We start from the raw sequence: 25,885 nt of genomic DNA on the forward strand, positions 1-25,885 counted from the left end.
TTCTTTCTAATTATCCATAGAACCCAAACTCCAATCAACCGTAAACTTTTTTTTTTTCCTTCCTCTTCTTTTTTTTTTTTCTTTTTTTTCCTTTTCCTTTTTTTTTTCTTTCCTTCTTCTTCCCGTGACTCTCTCTCCCAGCCACTGCCATTGCGTCGCATATGACAAATCCTTCTTCTTCTTCCTGTGACTCTCTCTCCCAGCCACTGCCACTATGTCGCATATGACAAATGAGATATATCTTTCTCTTATCTTTCCTCCCTCTCCTGTAGTCGCGCCAATCTCTCTCTCCTTCCTCAATCTAATCTTTTCCATCTTCTCTCTCTTCTCTCTCTCTATCCTCCCTCCCCGGCTGGGTTTGTAACCGCCAGCAAGGAGAAGACAGATCGAGAGATGGCTGGGCTAAGTGAAATTTCGTCGAAATTTCACCAAATTTTGGCAAAATTTCACGAAATTATCGAATTTCGGCGAAATATAATAAAAAAATTGATGAACTAGTGTTAAAATTTTCATATCCTAGAAAACGAAATTTAACTCCTCATGCCATGCTAACCAGAAAGTAAAAAAACTTTAAAAATGAAAATTTAAAAAGTACTGTGTATGTTGTTGGAAATCAAAGAGTGGAAGCCCGTTTCCTAGTATTAGTTTTAATTTGATTAGAAATCTTCTCAACTGACAGAAATCTTATGACATGAAGGCCATGATGTATTCGGCGTTGGTCATGTGTGGAATAGTAGCATTTTTCCTGCTTTTCTTTTCTTTTCCTTTCAGCGAATGGTCATTTCATTTCTACTCATGTCATATCTTTTCTTTTCAATGTCATTCTCATCATCTACTAATTCCTGAAGGCTAACAAGCCTAACATGCCGGTTGGCTTCAACTCCTCCCTATTTTGTCGCGCAGGTTAAGATAATTTGGTACGACAGATTTATGTGGCTTTGTTGGGTGAAATATTTTATTTATTTACTTTTGTGAAAATATTAGCACCTCATGATATGATATTCACTTTGCTTTGACTAAGCACTCAAGTTTTTATTTTTGGTCAAATAAAGATATTATGTCAATTGACTCAATTCTGAAATTCTGTTATAATTTATGTGAAAAATTGGTCACACATTAAGCACTTGGCTATGTTTTACGTGCAAAAGTGTCTTTTTTTCCTAAAATATAACTAAAATGTCATCTTACACTCTTTTGTTTTTCAATCTTTTATTTCTCTTTTATCATTTGAATTACCAAAACTGCCCTTAAATATTTTAACCAACATTTTGCTTTGTACGTTCGTTTGGTCTACAATACTCGGTGCGATAAGGTAACCAAGAACTGCCAACTCTATGAATTCATGATCGTAGCTTGTTTACTAGAAGGCAAATCGGATTTCCACTCAAATGGAATTTGAATTCAGTGGAAAGTTTACTAGAAATCATTTAAATCTAAAATGTCACGTGATGTCACATAATGTGAACCTTTTTTTAACGAAAGGGGGAATTTTTGTTTGACGGAAGGTATTTTGGGGGTCTAACTATTAAAAAATATAAATTGGGGGGTAAAGTGTCAAGCCCCCAATAGTTTAGGGGGACAAATTGTAATTAGCCCTAAAAAATAAAAACAAAAAAAGGGGGATGATGTAAAAACCCCTCCCCACCTCCCTCCACCTCTCCGGTCATCGGCCGTCGACAACCATCCCCCCCTCTATGTGCCTATGACCCTCTTTCCTCATGCTAGCGACCTTGTTTGCCCTTAGCCACCTCTCTCTCTCTCTCTATATCTCTCTCTTTCTCTCCTCCTCTCTCTTTCTACATGAGGGGTGCCAACAGTAGTAGCACTACAAGAAAAACTGTTATAGATATCACTTGTTTAATATCAGTTTTTACATAAACCGATATTGTAGAGTTTTACATATCGGTTGATTTTTTAGACAATATCTAAACACATTAACATATCACCAAATTTTTTTTCTGATATCTTAAATTTCCATTTTGATTAACAATTGTTTAAAAACCGATATCTAAAGTTTTAACTGATAACTCAAGTTATCTCCTTCCACATAAAAAAGCACGTTATCTCTCTCTCTCTCTCTCTCCTCCACTTATCATTTCACCCCCGCTGTCCTTATTTTCTGACTTATCTCAAACGCCCTCTCCCTCTCTCTGCTCGATCTCTATGACTTATCTCAAACGCCCTCTCTCTGTGTCTCTAAACCCTTGCTGTCGCGCCCCACCGACACCGTCACCGCCGTTATTCCTTGCCGATCTCCCTTGCTGTCGAAGTCCCTTCGCTCTCTCTTGTCTCGCCCTCTCCAAACCTCCTAGAATTGATTGTTACTCGGCGTTAATTGTTGAGGTCGAGCTCAGCCATGATTGGCTCAAGCTTTTGCATTGCGGCATCGAGATAGAGATCAGATCTTAATTCCAAGGGCTGGGCTTTGCGATCTTAGGTGCTCGGAGATTGGATCACGCTTTGCGATTACCTGTTGTCGGAGGTCGAACGACATCCTCTCGAGGCAGAAGCTTGGATCTCAGCAGAACGTTGGAATGGCAAGCTTGGGTACCGCAAATTGGGCGGAGCACTATGGATCTGTGTCACTGCTCGAAGGTTGGATGACGACAAGTCCAAAGCTTTGGGCCCGAGACAGGTCGGGCTTTTTATGAGTTGTTGGAATGGCGAGCTTGGGTCTCGTTTGTTCATTCATTTTCGTTTTTCTCATCCACTTCCCTATTCCCCACTTTCTCGAAAACCACCTTACCCGCTCACTCCCAGCCGTCTCTCACCTCAAATTTTGTTCTTCAATCGGCTCGTTTTCCCCAGGTATTTCTGATTTAGGTTTTAATGTCTAATTTGGAAATAATTTTTTTTTTTTCTGTTGAATTGAGAATTGGGAATCCGTTGTGCAGTGAGTTTGTTGCTACTAAAAACCTGGTTCTTTCTGGGTTTAATTTTTGTGTTCGAATTAAATTAGGAATTAGTGTTGACAATTTAGGGTTTCTTTTCCAGTTTTCTTTGCTGAAATAGGGTTTTAACTAAGCTGCTATTTGTATTCTTTAGTCAAATCAGTCTTGTTGTTAATTGGGTTTAATTGTTGCTGAGTATATCTTTCTTTTAGGGTGCATTTGGTTGGTTAGTTAAGGTTTCAACCATGTTTACATGATGTGTTCTTTAGTTAAGGTTTCAACCATGGGGTTGAGATGCTTCAATCCCCAGATGTACAACTGAGGGAGATGTCGGCATTTGCATTGGGGAGATTGGCACAGGTTAATATTTCTTCATATTTTGTTTTGTTTAAATCACAGGTCTTGGCCAATATTGAAAAATTTAGTGTGGGACCAATGTCTTCATGCCATTGAACGGGTTCTATCTGCTAAGGCTGACTTTTGATTTTGTGCTAAGAATTTAAATAACCGTAGATGGACTTATTCCATGTTCTTCTAGAAACAAATATGAATTTATGGGCCATTTGTTAGTACATTTGAGCAGAAGTTCTAAAATTTAAATCTTGAGGAATTTTTTTCAATCACTTACTGTCTTCAGGTTCCTGATAGTGCAATCCAATGCATTAATCTTGATTTATTATTGAAATATTCCTTTTCTCTCTTTTCACATGCTACTTTCTTTGGTAATAATTGCTTCAAGTATTTGCAAATTCAGGATGCACACAACCAAGCTGGTATTGCTCATAATGGTGGTTTATTGCCATTGATGAAGCTTCTTGATTCAAAAAATGGGTCTCTGCAACATAATCCTGCTTTTACTCTTTATGGCCTTGCAGATAATGAGGTATGGTATAATTAATGAACTGTCATGAACTTGTGGAATGAATGCTATATATAAATTGGGTCAACTTTTATCACCATTTTAATGTGATCTTATTTTGTTTATTCATTTCCTCCGCTAGGATAATGTGTTCGATTTTGTTAGGGTTGGAGGTGTTCAGAAGCTGTAGGATGGAGAATTTATTTTTCAATCTCTCTCTCTCTCTCTCTCTCTCTCTCTCTCTATCTCTATCTCTCACACCCACTCTTTCTTAATGTAGGTTTTGTCCCATTTGTTATATTTGATGCGTGTGGCGGAGAGGGTTGTTCAAAGACGAGTTGCTTTGGCTTTTGCTCATCTTTGTTCCCCAGATGATCTGAGGACAATATTCATTGATAACAATGGCATGTCATATTTTCTGTATCTCAATCTATTTTGTTCATGTTGTTCTTTTGCATAGAAACTTATATTCTTTATTATATTTATGCTGGTTTGGAGTTAGCTGATATATTTAACATATTGTTTAGCAGGGTTGGAGTTGCTTCTTGCACTTCTTGGTTCTAATAGCCATAAACAGCAACTTGATGGTGCTATGGCTCTGTACAAGTTGGCCAATAAAGCCATGACTCTTTCTCCTGTGGATGCAGCTCCCCCATCTCCAACACCACAGGTTGGGGTGCTTTCTAATAGGGGCTGGTTTTTTCATGCTTTTGGTATATATATTGAATTCTTATGTTTTTGGACATGCTATAAGGGGTCAACTTGGTGGCATAATACATGTTTTGTTGCTCCAAACCATTCAAGTTGTTAATTAGTTTCCATTTTCTTTTTCATTTTTTCTTTTGTCGATTCATAGTTTGGTAGGGAGGATATCAAATACTCAAGAAAAAGTTGACATCCAAATCCACTCTTTAAAGAACTGAAATACGGAGTACTCTTTTCAATCCATAACAATAAGTATCAAAATATAAGCAGTTGAATCCAAATCCTTCATTTCAAATCCACATACGTAAATGTTATCTAAATATATTCTCGACAAAATAACCAAATTCAGAGTGCCCATTCTGTGGTTGCTTGTCTGCATTTAAAAGTGCTGTCATCTTAAGCATTAAGCATGTATTTAGTATGAATTGCCTATGATGGTGGATAAATCTTCCTGCAGGTCTATCTAGGGGAGCAGTATGTAAACAACCCTACACTGTCCGATGTTACATTTTTAGTTGAAGGTATAAATCGTTTATTTTCGTTCAAGTTATTCCTACTTATGTTATATTAGTTATCATAGAGGAGCATTAGTGTGTTTGTAATTGTTAGCATAAAGGACCTAAATGTTTGATTGCTTCACTCACCAACTGCAGGTCGGCGGTTCTATGCTCACAGAATCTGCCTCCTTGCTTCTTCAGCTACGTTTCGTGCTATGTTCGATGGTGGTTACCGGGTGAGTGTCTGCATGTTTTCCCCTTAGCCTCCCATGTTTCGCCCCCCTTTCTTTTTTTTTTTTGGGGGGGGGGGTGTTGTTATTCCAGTAGTATCCAATAAACACTAAAGTGCACATTACAGAGTAGAAAGGATGTCTTGATGTTCAATAGTATGCATATCTTTATAATTTCCAGTAACTTGTTACAGGAGAAGGATGCAAGGGACATAGAGATACCAAATATTAGATGGGAGGTTTTCGAGTTGATGATGAGGTAAAGATAAAGTGAAGCGTGTGTTTTCTTGTTTTGCAAAAGCTGTCTGGTGAGCTTTGATGATTCAGAGACTTTTGACTATGAACAGATTTATATACACTGGATCGGTAGACATTACTTTGGATATTGCTCAAGATCTCCTCAGAGCTGCAGATCAGTATCTTTTGGAGGGACTCAAGCGGCTTTGTGAGTATACAATAGCACAGGTGAGCTAGCACTCTCTCTCTCTCTCTCTGCATGTCCTGCTTCTGAATCAAAAAAGCTGGCTGCCTAATTACGATTTCATTTGTTGACTTAGGACATTTCATTGGAGAATGTTTCGAACATGTATGAACTTTCAGAAGCCTTCCATGCAATGTCATTAAGGCACACATGCATTTTATTTATTTTGGAACAATTTGAGAAGTTGAGTGCTAGACCAGGGTATGTGCTTCTCCAACCTTTCGTTCTTATTCAAATAATTTCTCTTCCTATGCAGATTAAACTAAATTTTCTTTTTGCCTTGCAAAAAAATCTAGAAAGTTTGCAATGTCTTGGGTGTTGCACTGAGTCTTTAACAGAAAATGTGGAACCTGACTGATTTCAACTTATGACATTTAAAGCACAGTGATGTAATTATGTGGTTTTACAAGCAAATAATTGATTGTTGGACTTTATTCTCTATACATGCAGCTGGAACTTAGGCTTGTAGAAGAGGGTTCATATACTTATGTTGCTTATCCTTCATGGACATTTGATTCAGCCCCTCAGTTGCCTTGGCTTCGTGCCTCTGTTACTGGGATGCTTATAATGTCTAATAGTTTTCAAGCTATAAAATTTCTGATAGTTTTCAAGATATGTTGGTTTTGGTCTAATATTGATGATTTCATTCTTTTTAATTGAATTTGATTCGACTTTTGATTGTTGTGCATGTGGCTGTTTGGTTTGTGTTTATGATTTATGCTTGGGTTTTTTTGAACTTCAATATTCTCCTTGTCATGTATTTCAAATTTTACATTGATTGCTGCCAACTGATACAAATCTTATTTCAGTATATATATGTTTCATGTTATTAATGCACTTAATGCCCTTGCTGCAATCTATAGTTTTTAGAAAGCAATCTCTGTGATATATCAATAGTTTTTAATATATCAGCTTCTGTACTTAACAGAGGATGGGATTTAGTTTGTGATTTTCGTGTGACTAACTTGGAATTATTCTGATCTAAAGTATATATTTTTTGGCTTAAACCGGGTGTTGCACTGGAAGTTAGGCTACTTTTGCATAGAACTTGGAAGATATTGTAATATGTTTTCTCTGCATTTTCCATCTACAAGTTTTATGGTTTTCCATGTTTCGTGATCCCTTTGTGAAAAAACAGATTGCTGGAGCTGGTGCTGCTGGCCTTGTGCTTGCTGATGTTGCTGCAGAAGCAAGACATACATCTGAAATGGTTGGAACAATATATGGGTGTTGTATTATCTATTGGTACCTTTTTGAGCATTTTGTGGATATGAAGATACTACCTAGTTGACATTCCAATCTTTTGTATAGGCAAAATTTTGGCCTAGCTGCATCACTGCCATGCCTTAATTATTTTGTACATGTTGGCAGTGTTTAGGATCTAGAGATGGATTTTGTGAAGGTGCTTATGGAGATAGAATAGTGATTTTGGGGTATACATGCATTGATGAGGGCTATCCATATTTTTAGATGGATTTGTAATTTATTTTTGTTAACTTGATTACTCTTTGGATGTTGGATTAATTTATATGAATGAAAGAATTGAAGTTGGATTACTTTAGAAGTTGACTAATTGTTGTGTGGATGCTACCTATCAATTTCTATCCATACCAAAAGTTTACTTTGGATTACATATCAGATTATATAAAAAAGCAACGATAAGGAATAGAGTTTCAATATCATTTAAAAAACAAAAAACCGATATCTAAAGTATACTTTTATATCAGATTTTAGGTACAAAAATGATATATTATATATCTTTTTATATCAGATTTTAAGTACAAAAACGATATGTTAAATATCTTTTTATATCAGATTTTAATTACAAAAACGATATGTTATATATTTTTTATATCAGATTTTCATTACCAAAACGATATTGAATATATTGTTTATATCAGTTTGAAAAAAAATAACGATATAATAAGTATCTTATATATCGGAATTTAGTTTTTAAGATATCAGAAATGTTTAAATTCGATATCGTTGGTTATATATGATATCAGATTATCAAACAAATACGATATCTAATATAGTATAGACATCAGTGTATAACTGATATGTAATATGGGAGAATAGATATCAGCACTCAATATATCGGTTGGAAACCTAAATAGATATCGGTTTATCACTGATATATATTAAGGTTTTTCTTGTAGTGTAGAGAGGGAAACAGAATGAGATTGAGAGAGAGAGATGTGGCCAGGCGGTTGCTAGCACAAGGGAGAAGGGTTTCTGGTGTGGAGGGATGGGGTAGCCGACTGGCGGCCAAAGACAGAGGGACAGAGGTTGGTGGGGTGGGGAGGGTATATGCATCCTCCACCATTATTTTAGTTTTTCTTTTAATTTTTTAAAACTAGTTTTTAATAGTAATTGGGATACCATAGTGGTAGCAAATTATCGAATCTCGGTTTACCACATTTGAGCTTGGTACGTGGCAGAAATTGAGAAGGTCCAAATCTTGGACGCTTGCTGCTAGGTCCTACACTCACACTCTTATGCTTCCAATTTTTCTTTACCTCTGGAGCATGTCGTTCAGCTATAAGTGCTTGATCCACGAAATCTGCATAACGAGTTAATTTGAGGATATCCAATTTTTCTTTGATTGCAGGTCGAAGACCTTCCTCAAACATTTTTGCTTTTGTAGCGTCATTGTGTATCATGTAAAATGTAAAACTTGACAGTTCTTCAAATTTTGCTTGATACTGGACCACGGTCATGTCCCTCTGGAGAACATACATGAATTCACGTGCTTTTGCTTCTCGTATAACTCCAGGAAAATATTTTTCAAAAAAGATCCTCTCAAACTCTTCCCAGATCATATTTTATGTTTTTCGCATCCCTTGAACTGATTCCCACCAATGATATGTCTGTCCCTCAAGATAGGAACTAGCAATAGTCACTCATAGTCCTTACGGTACCCTATGATTAATGATACTTCTCTTGATTTGACGTAACCATTCTTTTGCTACTATTGGATCTGGTATACCCTTAAAAACAAGGGGTCGAGATTTTCGAAATTCTCCTTGAATCTACCTAACTCGTTCCACTTCATCTTCTCCCTGACGTCCCTGGTTGCTTTGACGAATTGCATTTGCCATGTCTTGAATAGCGGCGATTACTCCATCGTTCTCATTCAACACGTGGTTTGCATCCTCTGCTCATCTGGCCATCTTAATATAGAATCATAACTTATATTTATTAGTACCTTATCATATATAAAATATTAAAATATAAGCATCCTAAAAATTTAAGGGAAAGGTCTACCTATCCTATAATAAGAAGCTATTACAACAACAAAAATTAAACACTTAATACATATTTGGTTATATTACATTTTTACTTTTATACATTACTTTATACATTACTTTTACACATTACTTTTATACAACCCTTAGGTTCCATCTTACTAAGTCACAATATTCACATTAAAAAAAAAAAAAAATTCCTAAAGTCATTCCTAAGTTAGCATCTTCAACCCTTCACTCTATTCTTCATCAGAACTATCATCCTCAACTGCTGGGGGGGAGGGGGGGTGTGCGGAATCCATCATGTGCTAACTCAGGTGGTATCTCAGCTGGGGCTAGAACTAATGGAGGAGCCATATATTCCTGCATTAGTTGGTCCAATGCTTCATCAAACAAAGCAGCAATATGTCCATGGTTCATAGACTGTTGAAATGCCTCATCAGCAATGTGAGCATAAGTCCTAACCACTACAAGAAATTTGGGTTTTAGTGATGGAGCATTTTGGTCACTAAAAGTCAATTTTTCATCACTAAAGCAATTTAGTGACGAAAAAATGTTCGTCACTGCGCCGTCACTAGAACCAAGTGACTAAAGCCTATTAGTGAGGAACAAAAAAATTTCATCACTAAAACCCTATATGTTTAGTGACCAAAGTATTTCCTCACTAAAAATAATTGAATTAGTGATGAACTAATTCATCCCTAAAAGACCAAAATTTTGGTCACTAAAACCTATGTTTCATCACTATAGATGATGGTTTAGTGAGGAACCATGTTCCTCACTAAATCAATTCATCACTAAAACATGATGGTTAGATATGGTGATTACATGAAATAGTGACCAAAATTTTCATCACTAAATCCTACCATTTCATCACTATAGCTGAATCAACTGATGGTCATGTTCAAGTTTTAGTGAGGAACATGGTTCCTCACTAAGATTATTCATCACTAAAATCTTGTAGATGGATATGTAGTGACCAATTTATTTGGTCACTAAATGCAAGCTTTAGTGATGAGACTTTAATTAATTGGTCACAAATTGAATGTTTAAAATTAAATGCATCCTACTTTGTTTTCAATATACAAATACCAATAGTAGATGTTAATATATACATTCCATTTCAAAATGACACAAGTGGCAAGTTTTTGGATATCAAAGTTTATCCACCAAAACATGTACATCTCTCTTACAAATCAAATTCTAAACATAAAACCCAAAAAGAAAATCTCTAGATACCAAAATTCATCCATAACAAACACTTCCAAAAAATACACTTAAGCCCAAATCATTTAACCTTGATTCAATTTCCAAGAGAGATGTACGCCTTTGATCAATCATTCATCTGAAAATAAGAGATAGATGCATAAATAGTATTAGTCCACTGTGCTTGTAATATAATACTACCACATGGCGAAATGCTTTTAGATAATTAGTAGTATGCATGCAATATCTATGCCAAACAAGGAACGGCAAGCCAAACACATAGATATACACACACACACACACGCACATATATATATCTCATGAAGAGTTAGAGCCTAGAAACATCCAAGAAACATATTTAAAAAGAGATACAAAGTTACAACTAAAAGATATGAAATAAAAAATTGGGAATTACAAAGTTAGAACTAAAACATATTTAATAATAAACACACTTACCCTTGCCTAGCCTCTCAATATATATCAATTACATATAGAAACAAGAAATAAATGGTCATGGGGATGACACCCAGTCCATGACCAATACAAAGAAACATAACCAGAGCGACATGAAGCTAGAAAAAAGAAAATAGCAAAAAAGACACTGCCACTGCCACAAGAAGACAGAGAATCACAAAAAGTGTTTCCTCTTCCCCTCCCCTGCTACCCCACCTCAGTCAATGTCCCCACCCTTCACCTCCTCCTTCCCATCGCCCCAGCTCACCACTCCCCTCCCCTTCTTTCCCAACTTTCCTATCCCTCCACTACAACTTATTTTCTCATGCACCAAATAAGAAAAATGAACCAAAAGAAAATAAAAAAATCTCATCTTTTCATTGCTCTATTTTCTCAGCACCCAAGCAAATATACAGTGGAAGGAACAATTACTTTTGGAATCCATTTGCAGCTCAAATAGAAAGAGAAAAAAAAAACAAGAATTAAAGAATTAAAGTCATGAGACAAACTCATTTGTTGCACCCACCAAACTAAAACCCATTTACAGGGAGTGGGCAAGCTCGACCCTTACAAATCAAAACCCATTTATTATTGCTGATGGGTGAGTTAGATCTACATTATTGTATAGAAACCATAACCAGTGATCAAAGCTCTAAAAATTGTATTTTACCCTAAATAAAGAAGTACAGAAAAGAAATATATATAGACAAACCTTTAATTTGTGGATGCTGCCAAACTTTGCACTATCAACTGTAACATGTTGTCCATCTCACTAGTCTTTAACTTTAATGTCTGCAACTCATTTTCTTGTTGATTAGAGCGCCTCTCTGCATCCTCAGCAGTTGCCTTCATTGACCCTAAGTCTTCAGCTAGTTGCATAGCTTGTCTCTCTGCAGCTTTAGCCCTTTGAGTAGCCTCCTCGGCCCTCCTTGTAGCCTCCTCGGCTATCCTTGCAGCCTCCTCAAGTTGTGCACGACTAGATTGTTCCAATCTGGACTTTTTTGGCTTAGGACCTGCTCCTAGCCCACGTATATAACCTGACCGAGGTGGATGGCCAATAATTGTATCAAGAACTTTATCATAGACTTGATCGTCAGTCATAACTTCAGTATTTTTATCTGTTTGTGGCTGATTTTGTAGCTTCTCCATATCAGCCTACACATAAGATAGTATAAATTAAGAGTAATTGATTCAATTATTACAACAATAATACAATATATAAACTTAATTATATATATAACAAAGACTTACATGGGCAGTCCTAGCATCTTCACCAACCCAAGATGCTTTTTTTTTGCTAAACCGAGTGAGCTTGAACATTTCAATTCGACTAGGCTCCTCTCCACTCTCATGATTTTTCTATATAATTTGACAACCATATATAGACCACCATGCAGAGGTGATATACAACTTGCATATACCATACATACAATAAGAGAAAAAATAAAATTTTCAAAAGAAAGTTTACATTTTCTTCTCGAAGACGACTAAATGCCTTTGTCCCAGCACAATGAGTTATCGTTAAGTTTTCTCTGTTCTCTTTGTTTTTTGTGCTCTTTAACTTGATTAAAATGAAAATATTAAGTTAGCATTTTTTTTTAAAAGCATATAATAAAGGAATGAGTAGTTTAATAATTATAAATAAATCTAAACCATAAAAAGAGTATGTAGACACCAACTAATTAATTATTAATCGGCTTCATGTGGTCCGTTGCAAAACGAATGAACTCTTTGACCCCATGAATATACTGTGGTCTCCCCCTAGTGTGCAGATGAATCCAACTCCTATCCATCTCCAACCCAATTAAACAATTGGTATCCAATCCTAGTGCTATCAATTTAAAATAAAGATAATACACTTGGTTATCTAAAAGAATAGAAAATACATAGAGAAAATAATGAGGTACTTGACCATAAATAAGCAAAATAAAAAGTTCTGTCCAGATAGAAATGACAGTTGTCTTATCCCTCTTACCTTGTCATATTTCTTTTTTTCTCCTTTCTCTTTATGCCTTGTGTCTTTTACATACTCAAAACTAAGTAATTAATATGGATTGAAAACATAAATTTCTCCTACATATGACATTAATAAACGTCTTTATCAACTCTTTTTCTTATGAAAACACTTTGAACGACACTGACTACTGCATGCAAAAAAAAAAAATTATAATAATTGAAAAGGTTTTTTTTCCCTCTGTCTGATATATATATTTTTTTCTTACTTGCATGTTTGATATCTTCTTTTATTTTTTATTTAATTGAGCTTGATATATTGTAACACACTTTTATTAAACTAAAATAAATGAAAAATAAAAGAGTTTGACCCAATATAAGTCAATGATTTTGCTAAAATTTGAAAAAGATTTAAAAACAATGCAAGAATTTAAAATATACGTACATATATATATATATATATGATAATAGTGTTGCTAAAATGTACTTTTTCTTTTTGTAAACAGCTAAATGAAGGCATTTAGTAAGGGTTGAATTACAAAAAAAAGAACTTATGTTGTCAATGCATTAAATGCTTGTGTAAAATACTCCTGGAGAGAATAGGGAGAAGGGAGACAGTAGCATGCATTTATCATATCCAAAATACTTATGAGCAACAAGGTTATGCCAAGAGGTTCTTTCGACTTTGATCACTTAATAACAACAAATCCAGCATAAAAGCAATTGATATGAAAGAGTGGAAATCAACAGAAACATACCAGTACAAAGAAATCAAGACGCAATATTTGAGTACAAAGAGAAGAACAACTCAATGCAACTACTGCCAAGAATCAGCCTGCAGTAAAGAAAGAAAGCATTAGTCAAATATTTTTCATTTAGGCAAAAAATCTGTCCAAATATAATGCATCCAAAGGCCTTTTGATTTTAGAAAAAATAACCGACCAAATTTAGAATGTAGAGATTCTTCTTTCTTGTTTTTTTTTTTTTTACACCTTAAGTATATAATTCTTGCTTTTACACCTTAAGATTTTATATCATATTTTTCAGTTAGATAAAGGCATTTAAAAGAGAATAATTATCCTAACATATAGTTTAGTAGAGCATGAAATTGTCACTTAGAAGAAGATGGTGACTACATATATAGTCCATACAATTTTGTGGCAAAACAGCAAGAAAATAAAAAAAAACCAGATGCATAGTACTTCAAGTTATATAGATTGGTCAAATGCACTTTTGCAGAGAGAAACACCAAAAAGAAAAAAGATATCATTCGATTCTACTTATAATTTGAATTACCTAAATTCTTGCCCAAATTAAGAAACCATATAATATTCTATGGTCATAGTCGATACATGATACAACCATTCATAGCAAGTCAATAACAGTCATTTGGATGTTATGTGTCCAGAACTAGAAAGTGACAAGAATTATATATAATTTCTATTGTTTGGATAACTCCATTAATTGTCGGTAAAAATTGAAAGCAATACTAATTAACTTCATATTATTTAAAATTAAGTGGTACACAATATATTATAAAATATAGGTTGCAACTAGCTTGAAAAGCTCAAGTTGCTGCGTGGCCAATAACATGGCAACTGAACCACTCAAGAGGAGGAAAGAACCACCATCTTGCTCTCATATAATCATCTAATTTGTAACAATTGAGAAGAAAGGCAAAGTTGCAACTTAAAACCAAAACTATAATTATCTAATTTGCAGTAGCACAAGCACAACAAAACCATAAGGCCACGTACAAGTTAACAATCAAAACTCATCCATAGCAACAAAAATACAAAGACCCATGTCAATTTTATACAAATTAATCATACATATTTATAAATAAAAATGTCAAAAGGAAAACAAAAGACCCAATCCCAAAATAAACCCAGCCATGACAAACAAAGAGCCCCAATTTCATCAAATTTTCAAGCAAAAAATTTCTAATTTTCCAAGTGTAAGATGCCAAACACGATACTTAGAGTTTGTCGTTCCTCAAATTCCAACTTTTCTCTAAATATCGACTTCTTTTCCCCCATCCAAACACATAGTTAGAGTAAAAGATAGGAGACTCCAAAACAAAACAGAAAAAGGCATAGTAAAAAATCTACAAACTTACCAAATTGAAGAACCTTAGCCTATACCCACACTATGAAGAAGCTTGTTTAGTTATCTTCATCAAAGACAAGACTCCATAAAATTCTCTGTATCAAAATTGAAACCCATTAACTATTTGAGTTTAACAAAGGGAAAAAATGAAAATAGAATAGAAAAAATAGAAAGCCTACCAGGAAGAATCCATGGCAAGATACAGAAAATCTAGTCTGTCCACCAAATTACCTCCACCAAATGCCAAAATTTTGTGAACCAACAGTGATGAGTGCCAGAGAAAAACGCACTTGACTGAAGAACAGAGCTAATCGAATGAGAAATTAGGGATAATCATCATCTAGAGAGGGAAAAGATTTTGGCAAATTGTAGAGAGAAAATTAGTGAACGGGAAAACTAAGGGAGTCGAGATCGAGAAGTGAGATAGTTTGGTCCTGGCAATTGTGTGGGTTTCTGTTGTGCGTGGAGTGTGTTAACGTTTGTGGTTCTTTGTTTGTTTTATTAATTTAATAGAATACAGTATATTTTTTTTCATGGGCTTTAGTGACCGAGTTAACAAGAAGTAACTTAGCCATTTTTATTTTTATTTTGGGCTTTAGTGACCAAGTCAAAAATAGATCACTAAAGCCCAAATATTTGGTCACTAATAATCAAAATTTAGGAGGCAAAATGAACTTTTTTGGAGCCAAACCATTTATGGATGAACCAATATATTTGGTCACTAAATCTACATGTTTAGTGACGAATTTCACATTCGTCACTAAAAATTTCATCACTATAGCCAATATTTCTTGTAGTGAACTCTGTACTCTACTTATTCTCTTTGCGTCTCATATGGAAGGTGTGGAAAAGAACGCAGGACGTACCTCCTTGATTTCATTTAAATAGAAAGCTCTAGCATTTTCATAAGTGTGGCCAAAATATACATTTATATCAAGGGGTGCTACTTGCCCTTGGGCATTTATTTGGAATCCCCCCCGGAAGGATCATCTCCTTGAATTGGTTCCATATCTAAAACTTTCAAAAAAAAAACAAAAAAAACACACCAAAAGTTAGTTCAACTAAAGAAATAAGATTAATAAGGCAAGAAAATTATAATAATTTCTAATATATATATATATAGAGGTGAAAGTTTAATTTAGGTGATCTATTCACTCAATTAACTTGATTAAATTCACTTTCAGTGATCGGACCCCAATTTTTATTTTATATGATCATTCAGGAACTAGTCAAACAGACACAACTCTGACGATGCAGTAACTAAAATCTGAAACTCCAGATTTACTTGTAAAATCAAACCAACTTCAGTAAATACCACAAGTCAGAACACACCAAGGAATTGAGTGACACCCTATGCACTCAAAGGATCCATCAATGTAGGCATCTCAGTGCTATCAACAACTAAAGTGGTGTGTGGACAGATTTAACAAACTTTCATTTAGCATTCATGATCTAAGTTAACATGCTAAAGTGAAGTGTGTGATCTTGTGAAGTTATTTTCGAATTAATAATCAGCAACACATAGGAAACAAATCACAAACAAGCCACACAATTGTTCACCCAGAAAACCACTAACGGTTAAAAACTGGGGGTCTTTCCAGCTGACCAAGCAATCCACTAAAGAAGAAGTTCAATACAAAGGGAGCATACAGCACACAAGCTCAATCACTAAGTCCTAGACTAAGTGGCAGCTTTCTTACCCCTTTGTGCAACTTCCATAAGCAAGGCAATCGGTCATTCATGAAGAAGGCAACTCCAACTCCAAGCTCATCAACCCATGACACCAATTCACACCAAGCTCAGTAGATTCATCAATGTATGAACATGATATGCCAATGTTAGATTCTTAAAAGAGAAGATCAACCTTCTCAAGCAAGAGGCATGAAAAGGTTGATACTGAATCCTTCAACTAAAATCTAAATGAATGTGTTTGAAAAATATATAAAAAGATTTAAACACTCAAGCCCATTCAGAATTTTAGATGAAACAAACAAGTTCAGAAAATCATTTTGATTTTTTAGAATTAAATGAACATTTTCTAACTTGATAAAAATGAGCACTCACCCCGAAAATACCCAGGCATGAACACACGAAAATACCCACTGAAAATGCTCATAGACACACGCCAAAAAGTCTGAACCGAATATCTCTTATACCCGTACACACACACACCATTTCCATGTTTGCCCGAGCCACGTGGAAGCCCATCAATGGCTGTCCACAAGAGACGAATAAGGGGCATATTCCTTTTGTCCTAGAGGGGTATCCTAGTATTACTAAGGATAGGAATGAGGAGCTGTAAAAATAAATATTGCTTTATTTTGCAAAAATCAGAAATGGAGAAGATGATGAATAGTGCTGATGTGTGTGTAAGTGTGTGGCGTGAATGACTGAGATGCAATCAGATCTGATTGATACAGTGGGGGAACCAAGTCATGTGCAATGCACATGCATGTTTAGTAAAAAACAGAAAATGGGCTTTCAATGAAATGGGCTTTAAAAGTAAAACCCGAAATGGCCCAACTGCAGTGTCTGTCACTGTATCAACCACTGTACGTGAAAAACATTGTTCTTTATGACTAGTCAAATGGACACAAAACTGAAATTTTCATGAATTGAATGAAGTGCAGTATACCTTGAGTCTTGTTCATTCTTGACTTCTTCAATACAACTGAACTTGTCCTTAATCTAGCCTAGAGCTTGTGAGTGATTAAATAAAAATAAATACAATGGTTTTGACAAGGAAAATAGCCAATATAACAAATCCTAGAAACTAACAAGAGGAGTGCTTTAAAGCTAACTAGTTAGTAAGTTAATACGAAACTAACCATGCTTTTGGGCCCACCATATAACTAATCTCATAATCCGAACAGTTCATTGTTTAGGTCATATTTCAAAGATTATCATTGTAAAAAATTAACAACATTAGAAATCATTTAGTCATTTAATTGTGATCAAATAAATAGACGATCACTGTTTTCGATAAAAGTATATAAATAATTGTTATCATAATCAAATTGCTAAATAACTTCCGATTTTAGACATTTTTTTATAGAGATGATCTTTGAAGTAGGGCCTAAAAAATGGATAGTTTGGATTTTGAGATTACATTGTGCAGTGAGCCCAATATGGTGGTTAGTTTTGTATTAACTTACTAACAAGTTAGTTTTAAAACATTCTTGTATATTATATATATATAAATCTATATTCTTAATCCTAGACTATGTAAACCTAGATGCTCTAATACCAACTTGTCACACCCCAACCCTAAATAAAACCTAATATCTCAGAGTAAAGTGTGACTTACATCCTAATCGCAGATTAATAAAATTATTTCTACAATCAAGACGTGAAAAAAAAAGGAAAATAAAATAAAATAATTTAAGAAACTAATTAAATAAGTATGAAAATAAACTTTATTTAGAAAACTACTATTCCAAGAGTACCACACAAGATGTTCATCGTCTTATATATTACAATTTATTGATAATAAAACAAAATATGACACTCCAGCAAATTCTCTAAATTCCACTTGAGGATTCTAGTCACTTGCACAGTCTATTAGGGTGTAAGCTTTAAGCCTCAGTAGGGTATAGTGATCTCTCATGGCCAGTTATCACATTTAATCAATGTCTAAGTGAAAGAAAATAAAACGAATAATGTTTACAGTTATATGCAATGAAAATGTGTGTACTCACTCCTTAACTATTCTCGTTGACACACACACAAGAAAAACAAGCCTACATGTCTCATATCGTGCATCCTACCACTGTGGCTCCGAATGTTCCATGCATGAGCCAACACCCGTTTGTCCCTTAACCCCAAATATTTTGAATATTATTCTTTCCATTTTTCCTTTAACAATTTTTCAACAAATCATGAGATCACCAGGTACATCTCCCTTTCTCCTTAGTGTCACAAGACCACCAAGTCCATCTCCCTCTCTCCTTAGTGTCTCAATTAATTATTTTCTTAACACTGTTTACAACCACATTTTCTCCTTGGTGTCTCAAGAGGCTAAAACCTGTGATTCCTTCTCAAGTTTCCTCCCTCCCCTTCTATGTCCCTATCTCCAATTCTCTCTCTCTCTCTCTCTCTCTCTCTCTCTCTCTCTCTCTCTCTCTCTATTTTTTTTTTGTTGCTTACTTAAGTGCTCTTAAGCTCACACTACCTTCTTATTTATAGGCCAACTTCTTGGTTCAAGTAACCAATTAGTTGGCTCTTCTAGTTATGGTAACTTGGGTTTAATCATTGCCTAAGAGACGACTCATCCCTCTAAACAAATCATAACCATTGATCAAGGGCTTATGTGTTATTAAGCAAGAAGGATAGACGTTGGCTTTATCTTCATCTTCTTTCATTCATTTTTTTTAATGGGCTTTTAACTTATTTTACTTGGGCTATAGGAGTATATCCCAAAGTTAAAACTTGAGTTCAAAATCATATTTAAATATATAATTTTATTTATTTATTTATTTATTTACTATTATTATTATTTATTTATTTATTTTTGGAACGTTACAGTAGTAGAGAAGGAAAGAGAGTGAGATTGAGAGAGAGAGAGAGAGTGTGTGTATGTGTGTGTGTGTGTGTGTAGAGAGAAAGAGAGAGAGATGCAGCCAGTGCGTTGCTAGCACAGGGGAGAGGGTTTTTTGGCGTGGAAGGACGGGGTAGCCGACTGGTGGCCAAAGAGGGAGGTGGTGGGGGTGAGAAGGGTATCTGCATCCTCCACCCTTTTTTTAGTTTTTCTTTTAATTTCTTTTAACTATTTTTTAATTGTAATTGGGATTGATAATTATGTCCTTAAAAATTGATCACGCTCTACGACCTTAATTTTTTACCGAAATTGTGACTGACTTGACGGAATATACTTATTTGACCCAAAATGAAAACATATTTAGTCCTTAGTTAATACAAAGTGAATGCCATATCCTTGACTTGTGCCATGATGGGGTATAAGTGAGGTTCTTTTGCTAAATATTTTCCTTTATTTTATTGGAATCACTTCAAAGTTCCGATATTGATTGGCAAGTGGGAAAATTTGGAGGCCATGCTGCTTGCGTCTGGGAAGTAGCTACGTTCTGGACTGACTGGGTGCAGCCCGGCCCAGCCCAGAATTAATTCCTATAAAGCCCACAGCCCACCCCAAGCCCATCTACATCCCCCAGGCCCCATTCTGATTAAGGCCCTCTTATTCTCCACTATTCATCAATACAGTTCCTGTTCATTAAAATTTCTTCTTATTTTTCTCACTTTTTTTCTTCTAACTATATAAATCAAAATGCCAATACACCAAAACATAAGTGCACTTTCATATTGAAATGCAAAAATACACTACAAGAATTACTTCAAGTCTCATTAACAAATCCATTAGGACTGGGCTTATGCTGATAAAGAAAAATGTACCCTCACAGCTGAAATTAGTAATATGAGAAGCAGGCTTCTATATTTTATCATTATCCTCATGAAAACCTGCACAATCTCTGACAGCCAAGAACATATTGCAGTATATGTACCACAGTAAAGAGTCAGATTGAGAGATCCATATCATCTGCTTGTTTTTACTTGACTTTCACTTTTGATAGTGTGTTATAAGGTGTGTGAGTAAAGAGGAAATGAATTCATAACATATTTTGGAAATTAAATGCAATCCGGAAAGAAAAGATAGATTAAGATTCTTAAAGAATGCTGGCCAACAATGCACAAATGAACGCTCTAAACCAAACAACAAACCCAATCAATAGAAAATATTTAGCAAGCAAAGAAGCACCAAAATCCAACTCAACACTAACAAAACCAACACAGTTGACAACAACAAATCAGAATAAACAGACTAGTAAACACAGCATGCACCTTAACCCTCATTACAACAAGGACTGGGTATGGCAGATACTACTACATTTGGGCGTATGCAATTATCCAGAATTGTATCCATCATATTGTTCATAATCATTCCCCCCATAGCAATCGTCCTCATCTAAAACTGTAGAACCCTCACAGCTGAATTTAGTAATATGGGAAGCAAGCTTCAATATTTCTTCGTCACCCTCATCAAAACCAACACAATCTCTGACATCAAAAAACACAAGCTCTTTGCAGCCCCGCAGTAATGTAAGAAGAGCTTCTCGATCAATTTTATATGCCTTTCTCAAACTCAACTTCTTAAGATTAGGCAGGATGTTGACAATAGCCATTGCCTCGTCTTGATGAATAAATGCATTCAACACACTTAAACAACAAAAATTCTTGCAGGAAACGCTAACCTGTGACAGAATTTTCCCCAAATCAAAGCTGCTTCCCAATACCAACCACTCCAAATCTTTCCACTTGCTAATAAGTTCGTGAATTATGCTTGATTTATAACGCACTAAATACATGGGCAATGCCAGAACCTTGAGGTCAGGACACCTGCAAAAAACAGTTTTACCTATAAGGAAATCGAAGATAATAAAATAATGATTGGGCTTCTTACCTATAAGGAGTCAATGTCTCTTACAAGACGATCACAATTTGACATATATTGACTTATAAGGAGGAATTCGTCATTAAGAAAAAAAAAGGAAAAAAGAAATTGGACACATGTCAAATTAAGGTAATTGGCTTGTAAGGATCAGGAAAGAATGGCTCGTTATAGGTAAGGACTAAGGACCCAAACATTTTTCTAAATAATACTTTGAACAAAATTTTAGGAGAAATTATTGTCTGATTTGGTAGGCCTGAAGAGGAGCAAAAATGGATCTAATTTGATGTACAGAATTTGAAGCAAGCTTACATACTACAGATTCTAAGGCCTATCCCTCTATCAAAACACATTGAAAAAAAAAAAAAAAACTTACATTTCTGCAACGTATTTGATTGCGGTTTCTGTACAATATGCAGGTAGCCTAAGCATAGTAGCAGGTAGCCTAAGCATAGTAGCATGTCCTCTGCTACGATTGACGACAAACTTGATAAAATCAGTGATGGAGAAATGGCTTTCATCAATTTGATATGCATTTAAAAATCTTTCAATAAAGGTATCAAAGTTCCATGGGTCGGTTTCATTGCCGCGAAAATCAAAAGGATTAGATTGAAGGTCAGGAAAAATGAGAGATTGCCAGCACAAAGGTTCCAGACTTGCCTTGTGCCATGACTTACACACAAAAGGGACATCCAAAAGTAGTGACTCCATACCCACTCTTCCAAACACTTTCAGTAAACAGTCCATCTCTAACTCCTCCCATCTTCGTTCTTCCATCTACAACAAATATTGTCATATATATATATATTTTATTTTTTCTCATGAAGAACTATACAGTTGTATTGATTATATACAGAACCATATAAAAGAATAAATACACATGGACTTAAACTTAATAGATAACTATATAGTCCATACACTCTCTGAACTCTCTCTTGCTTCCTCTTCAGATTATTTCCTGAAGAGAGAAAGCCTTGTTTTACCCTCTGGTACAGTGGTATAGAAACACAGCAACACAAGTCGATCACCAACACAAATTTTTTCAAAAATACAACAAAACTAACAATTTTTTTTTTTAATAATTTATAACTCAATAGTCTTAAGATAAAACCAAAAGCAGCCCAAGAAAAATAAGTAGATTGTGAGTTTTGTGAGTAAAATTTGAAATTAAACAAATTATTTCAAACTGCAAATAGAAAAAACAAAAACCAAATAAGCTAATAAACAGAGCATGTATGTGAGGTAACAGAATTGAATCACCTTAAAATTGAAGGACATAGAAGCAGCCAAGCAGGAGATGAGAGAAAGGTAGTGCACTAGTGCTCAGTGAGTCAGTGTCTATGCACACTATGCTGCTAGTCCAAAGCAAATGCAATCCCCATATAAATGCTAACCAGAAAGTAAAAAACACCTTCAAAAAAGCAAAATGAAAGAATAATGACTGGCTTTGATTTGAAGGCCATGATGTATTTGGCGTGTTTTGCTAAAAGCATTTTCCTGCTTTCTGCTTTCCTTTTTCTTTTGAGTGACGAGGAATACTAGCCACAGTCGCCCAAGCACACTCTCTTTGTTAAAATCCTAACACGTGGTTGAGCATCTCATAAAAAGCTAAAAATTTTTGTTATATAACCCATTTCCAATTTTATCCTTTTTTTATCCAATAATAGGAAAAGCCCAAGAACTATTTTTTCTTCTGATTAATGAGAGGAACAAAAAGAATTGAACCACCTCCACCTCCATTTTTTGCTTTTGTTGAGATGATCAACCACGTGTCAAGCTTTAAACAAAGAGAGTGTGCTGTTCAGTCACTTGGGTGACTCGCTAGCATTCCTCTTCAGTGATTAGTCATTTCCTTTCTACTCAATTCATCCTTATCCTCAGTTGATCCATGAAGGGCATGCTAATTTGCTATCTTAACATGTCGGTTGCTTCAACTCCTCCCTATTATGTTGCGCCAGGTTAACATATTAATTTGGTAGGAGGGCTTGTTATCTTAACATGTCGGTTGGCTTCGACTCGTCCGTATCCACCTTCTGCATTCACCTTCTTTCTAAAGGGCAGTTTTACTCATTTCCTTTAATTAAGGTGTATGTTCATCTCTCATCTAAAATATTTTGATGTGTTTAAAAAACTAACCATAAATTAATCCAAAATTTTTTTTTTCTCATGAAGATCTATACAGTTGTATTGATATATATATATATATATATATATAATCATATGAAACAATAAAAGCATATGGTCTTAAACTTAATAGATAACTATACAGCCCATACACTCTCTGGAGTCTCTCTTGCTTCCTCTTCAGATTATTTCCAAGAGAGAGCAACCTTGTTTTACCCTCTGGTCTGGTATAGAAACACAGCAACACAACAAAACAAACAATTTTTTTTTTAATAATCTATAACTCAATAAAGTCTTAAGATAAAACCAAAACCAACCCATAAAATAAGTAAATTGTGAGTTTGAGACTGAAATTTTAAATTAAGCAGATTATTTCAAACTGCAAACAGAAAAAAGCAAGATCCAAATATGCTTAATAAACTTGCAAAAAAAAAAACAATTTAATAAACAGAGTATGTATGTGGGGTAACAGAATTGAATCACGTTAAAATTAAAGGACATAGAAGCAGCCAAGCAGGAGATGAGAGAGAGGCAGTGCTCACTGCTCAGTAAGTCAGTATCTATGCATACTATGCTAATCCAAAGCAAATGCAATTCCCATATAAATGCAGAAAGTAAAAAACACCTTGAAAAAAGCAAAATGAAAGAAAAATGACCGGCTTTGTTTGTTGTAAATGAAAGAGTGGAAGCCCGTTTTCCCCGTATCTACTGGATTTTTTTGACAAGGATGACGTATTAGGGCTGAGGTCATTAGGCACGCGCGAGAAATTAGGGCAAGGACAAGATCGTAAAATCGTACTCCATCTGTCAGCCTATAAAACCAAGGATCAGAAGAAGAAAAACTCTTCCAGACTCTCCCAAAAAAATACATGTTGTACCTGAAATAGCCAGACCTTTTCACTGCTACCACTGCAGATCCTAAAATTTCCCTGAATTTCTATAGTTTGCGTTAATTTACAACTTCGTTGTCCTTTCAATTCCTTTTATTTTGTAAGCCATGTCAAGAGTGAAAAAGTACTATCCTCTTGGTATCGATTTAAGCACTGAAATGAGAGTAGTCATGTTCAATGTTCATGCTTATAAGATGTATTTAATTTCATAAATAAGTCTTGTTATTACTGTTATGGCCAGATTTGCTGTGAGGACCACTATTGTTTACAGATCTGTGGTGGATAATATTAAGCTCATATTTGACATGACAATTTTCTGCTTTCATTTGAGTCTTGTTCATTTTCTCCCTGCAGTACGTGCTTTCAAGTTTAGACAAACAGTCACCATTCACCCCAACTTGTGAAGTCCTAGAAATTTGTAGGCATAGAAAAGAACCTTGACCAAGTTCTGGTTCCTACTTGATCATACAACGTTTGAAGAAGATAATATTTAGGCCAAACCGTATCCATTCCATTAGTTTCAACTTAAGCCCAGAAGTCGGCCCAAGTTGGTGGCACGCCCGCAACAAATTCATAACCCAGATAAAAAGGGCCAAGATTGTAGCCCTCGGCAGGCCCAGAGCCCGCCGAAACATTTTGTGCTATAACACTGGCCGGCAATATTCTTCAATGATTGGTCATAATTTCATTTCTACTCAATTCATCATCATCCTCTGCTAATTTAAGAAGTGCTTGCTATCTTTTTTTTTTTTTTTTGGTAAAATGAAGGGCTTGCTATCTTAACATGCCGGTTGGCTTCAACTCCTCCCTATTTTGTTGCACTAGGTTAACATAATTTGGTATATATGATGTTTTATCCATCTATTTTGGAAAATTTTAACAATAGAACTTTACTTATATTCTATGTGGCAAGTTATGATATGACTTTCAATTTGTGTCAATTGAAAATTAAAACTTTCGTTTTGGGTGAAATAAAGATGTTCCGTTAGGTCTAACTCTGTTAAAACTTATGTAAAAAATTAATCACGTGTCAAGTACGTGACTTTTTTTAAGGATAACACACTACAAGAAAAACTAGATTTTGCGACAAACATTTTTCTCGACAAAACTTAATTTGTCCCTAGAAAAGGTCTCTTGCAACAAACTTAAACTTTTGTCGCGTAATGTAACACACCAGCGCCCGCGGAACGGGCATATTGGCGGGTAATCTAAGGTGACAAAGCGATTTTTCTTGTGACAAATTAGTTTGTGATCCATGGGTTTCTTGCGCGACAATCAAAATATTTGTCGCCACATTCTCTTGGGACAATTTATTGGGTTGTCGAGACATACGCTAATCTTAGATGACAAAGTGATTTCTCTTGTGACAAGTCAGTTTGTGATGTATGGACTTCTTGCGCGACAACCTAAATATTTATGTCCACATTCTCTTGCGACAATTTAGTGGTTTGTCGAGACATTCTCTAATCTTTGGTGACAAAGTGATTTCTCTTGTGACAAGTCCGTTTGTGATCTATGGGATTCTTGCGCGACAACTAAATCATTTGTCGCTAAAATGAACGATCGTAATTTTTCTAATAATAATCGAACGGGTAGATGAATTTCTATTTGGCCGATTTTTGGCAGGGATGATCTTTGAGTGGGGAAATAGAAAATGAACGGGTCCGATCGTTGAAATCACGTTATGGTTTTCACAATTATTGAAATGTCAAGGTTTCAATGAAAAAGTTAATATAATTATATTGTTCAAGTGTATTTATTATGTAGTAGGTCACATCT

General features: G+C 35.1%; 2 protein-coding genes and 1 pseudogene across 2 annotated transcripts; 1 reads left to right on the forward strand and 2 right to left on the reverse strand.

Moving 5' to 3' along the window:
- The first annotated feature begins 2,534 nt into the window (after nt 1–2,534).
- Nucleotides 2,535–7,133, forward strand: LOC147292440 (ARM REPEAT PROTEIN INTERACTING WITH ABF2-like; annotated as a pseudogene).
- A 4,151-nt stretch (nt 7,134–11,284) lies between these two features.
- Nucleotides 11,285–13,353, reverse strand: LOC147292441 (uncharacterized; the record flags this gene model as incomplete). Its single annotated transcript, XM_086230344.1, has 4 exons — nt 11,285–11,725; nt 11,822–11,929; nt 12,039–12,131; nt 13,282–13,353. Coding segments are annotated over 4 exons (714 nt in total), but the record flags the coding sequence as incomplete, so codon positions are not given.
- Nucleotides 13,354–20,396: 7,043 nt separating this feature from the next.
- On the reverse strand, nt 20,397–22,717 carry LOC147292442 (F-box/LRR-repeat protein At3g48880-like). Its single transcript, XM_086233438.1, has 3 exons — nt 22,353–22,717; nt 21,469–21,869; nt 20,397–21,040 (listed from the first exon to the last, which is right to left on the reverse strand). Exons 1-3 carry the CDS (start codon nt 22,368–22,370, stop codon nt 20,548–20,550), a joined length of 912 nt encoding a protein of 303 aa, XP_086089564.1. The 5' UTR covers nt 22,371–22,717; the 3' UTR covers nt 20,397–20,547.
- Nucleotides 22,718–25,885: the final 3,168 nt, after the last annotated feature.

This window comes from Dryas octopetala, chromosome 2 (genome assembly GCF_963921425.1).
Source record: "Dryas octopetala chromosome 2, drDryOcto1.1, whole genome shotgun sequence".
Taxonomy (NCBI): domain Eukaryota; kingdom Viridiplantae; phylum Streptophyta; class Magnoliopsida; order Rosales; family Rosaceae; genus Dryas; species Dryas octopetala.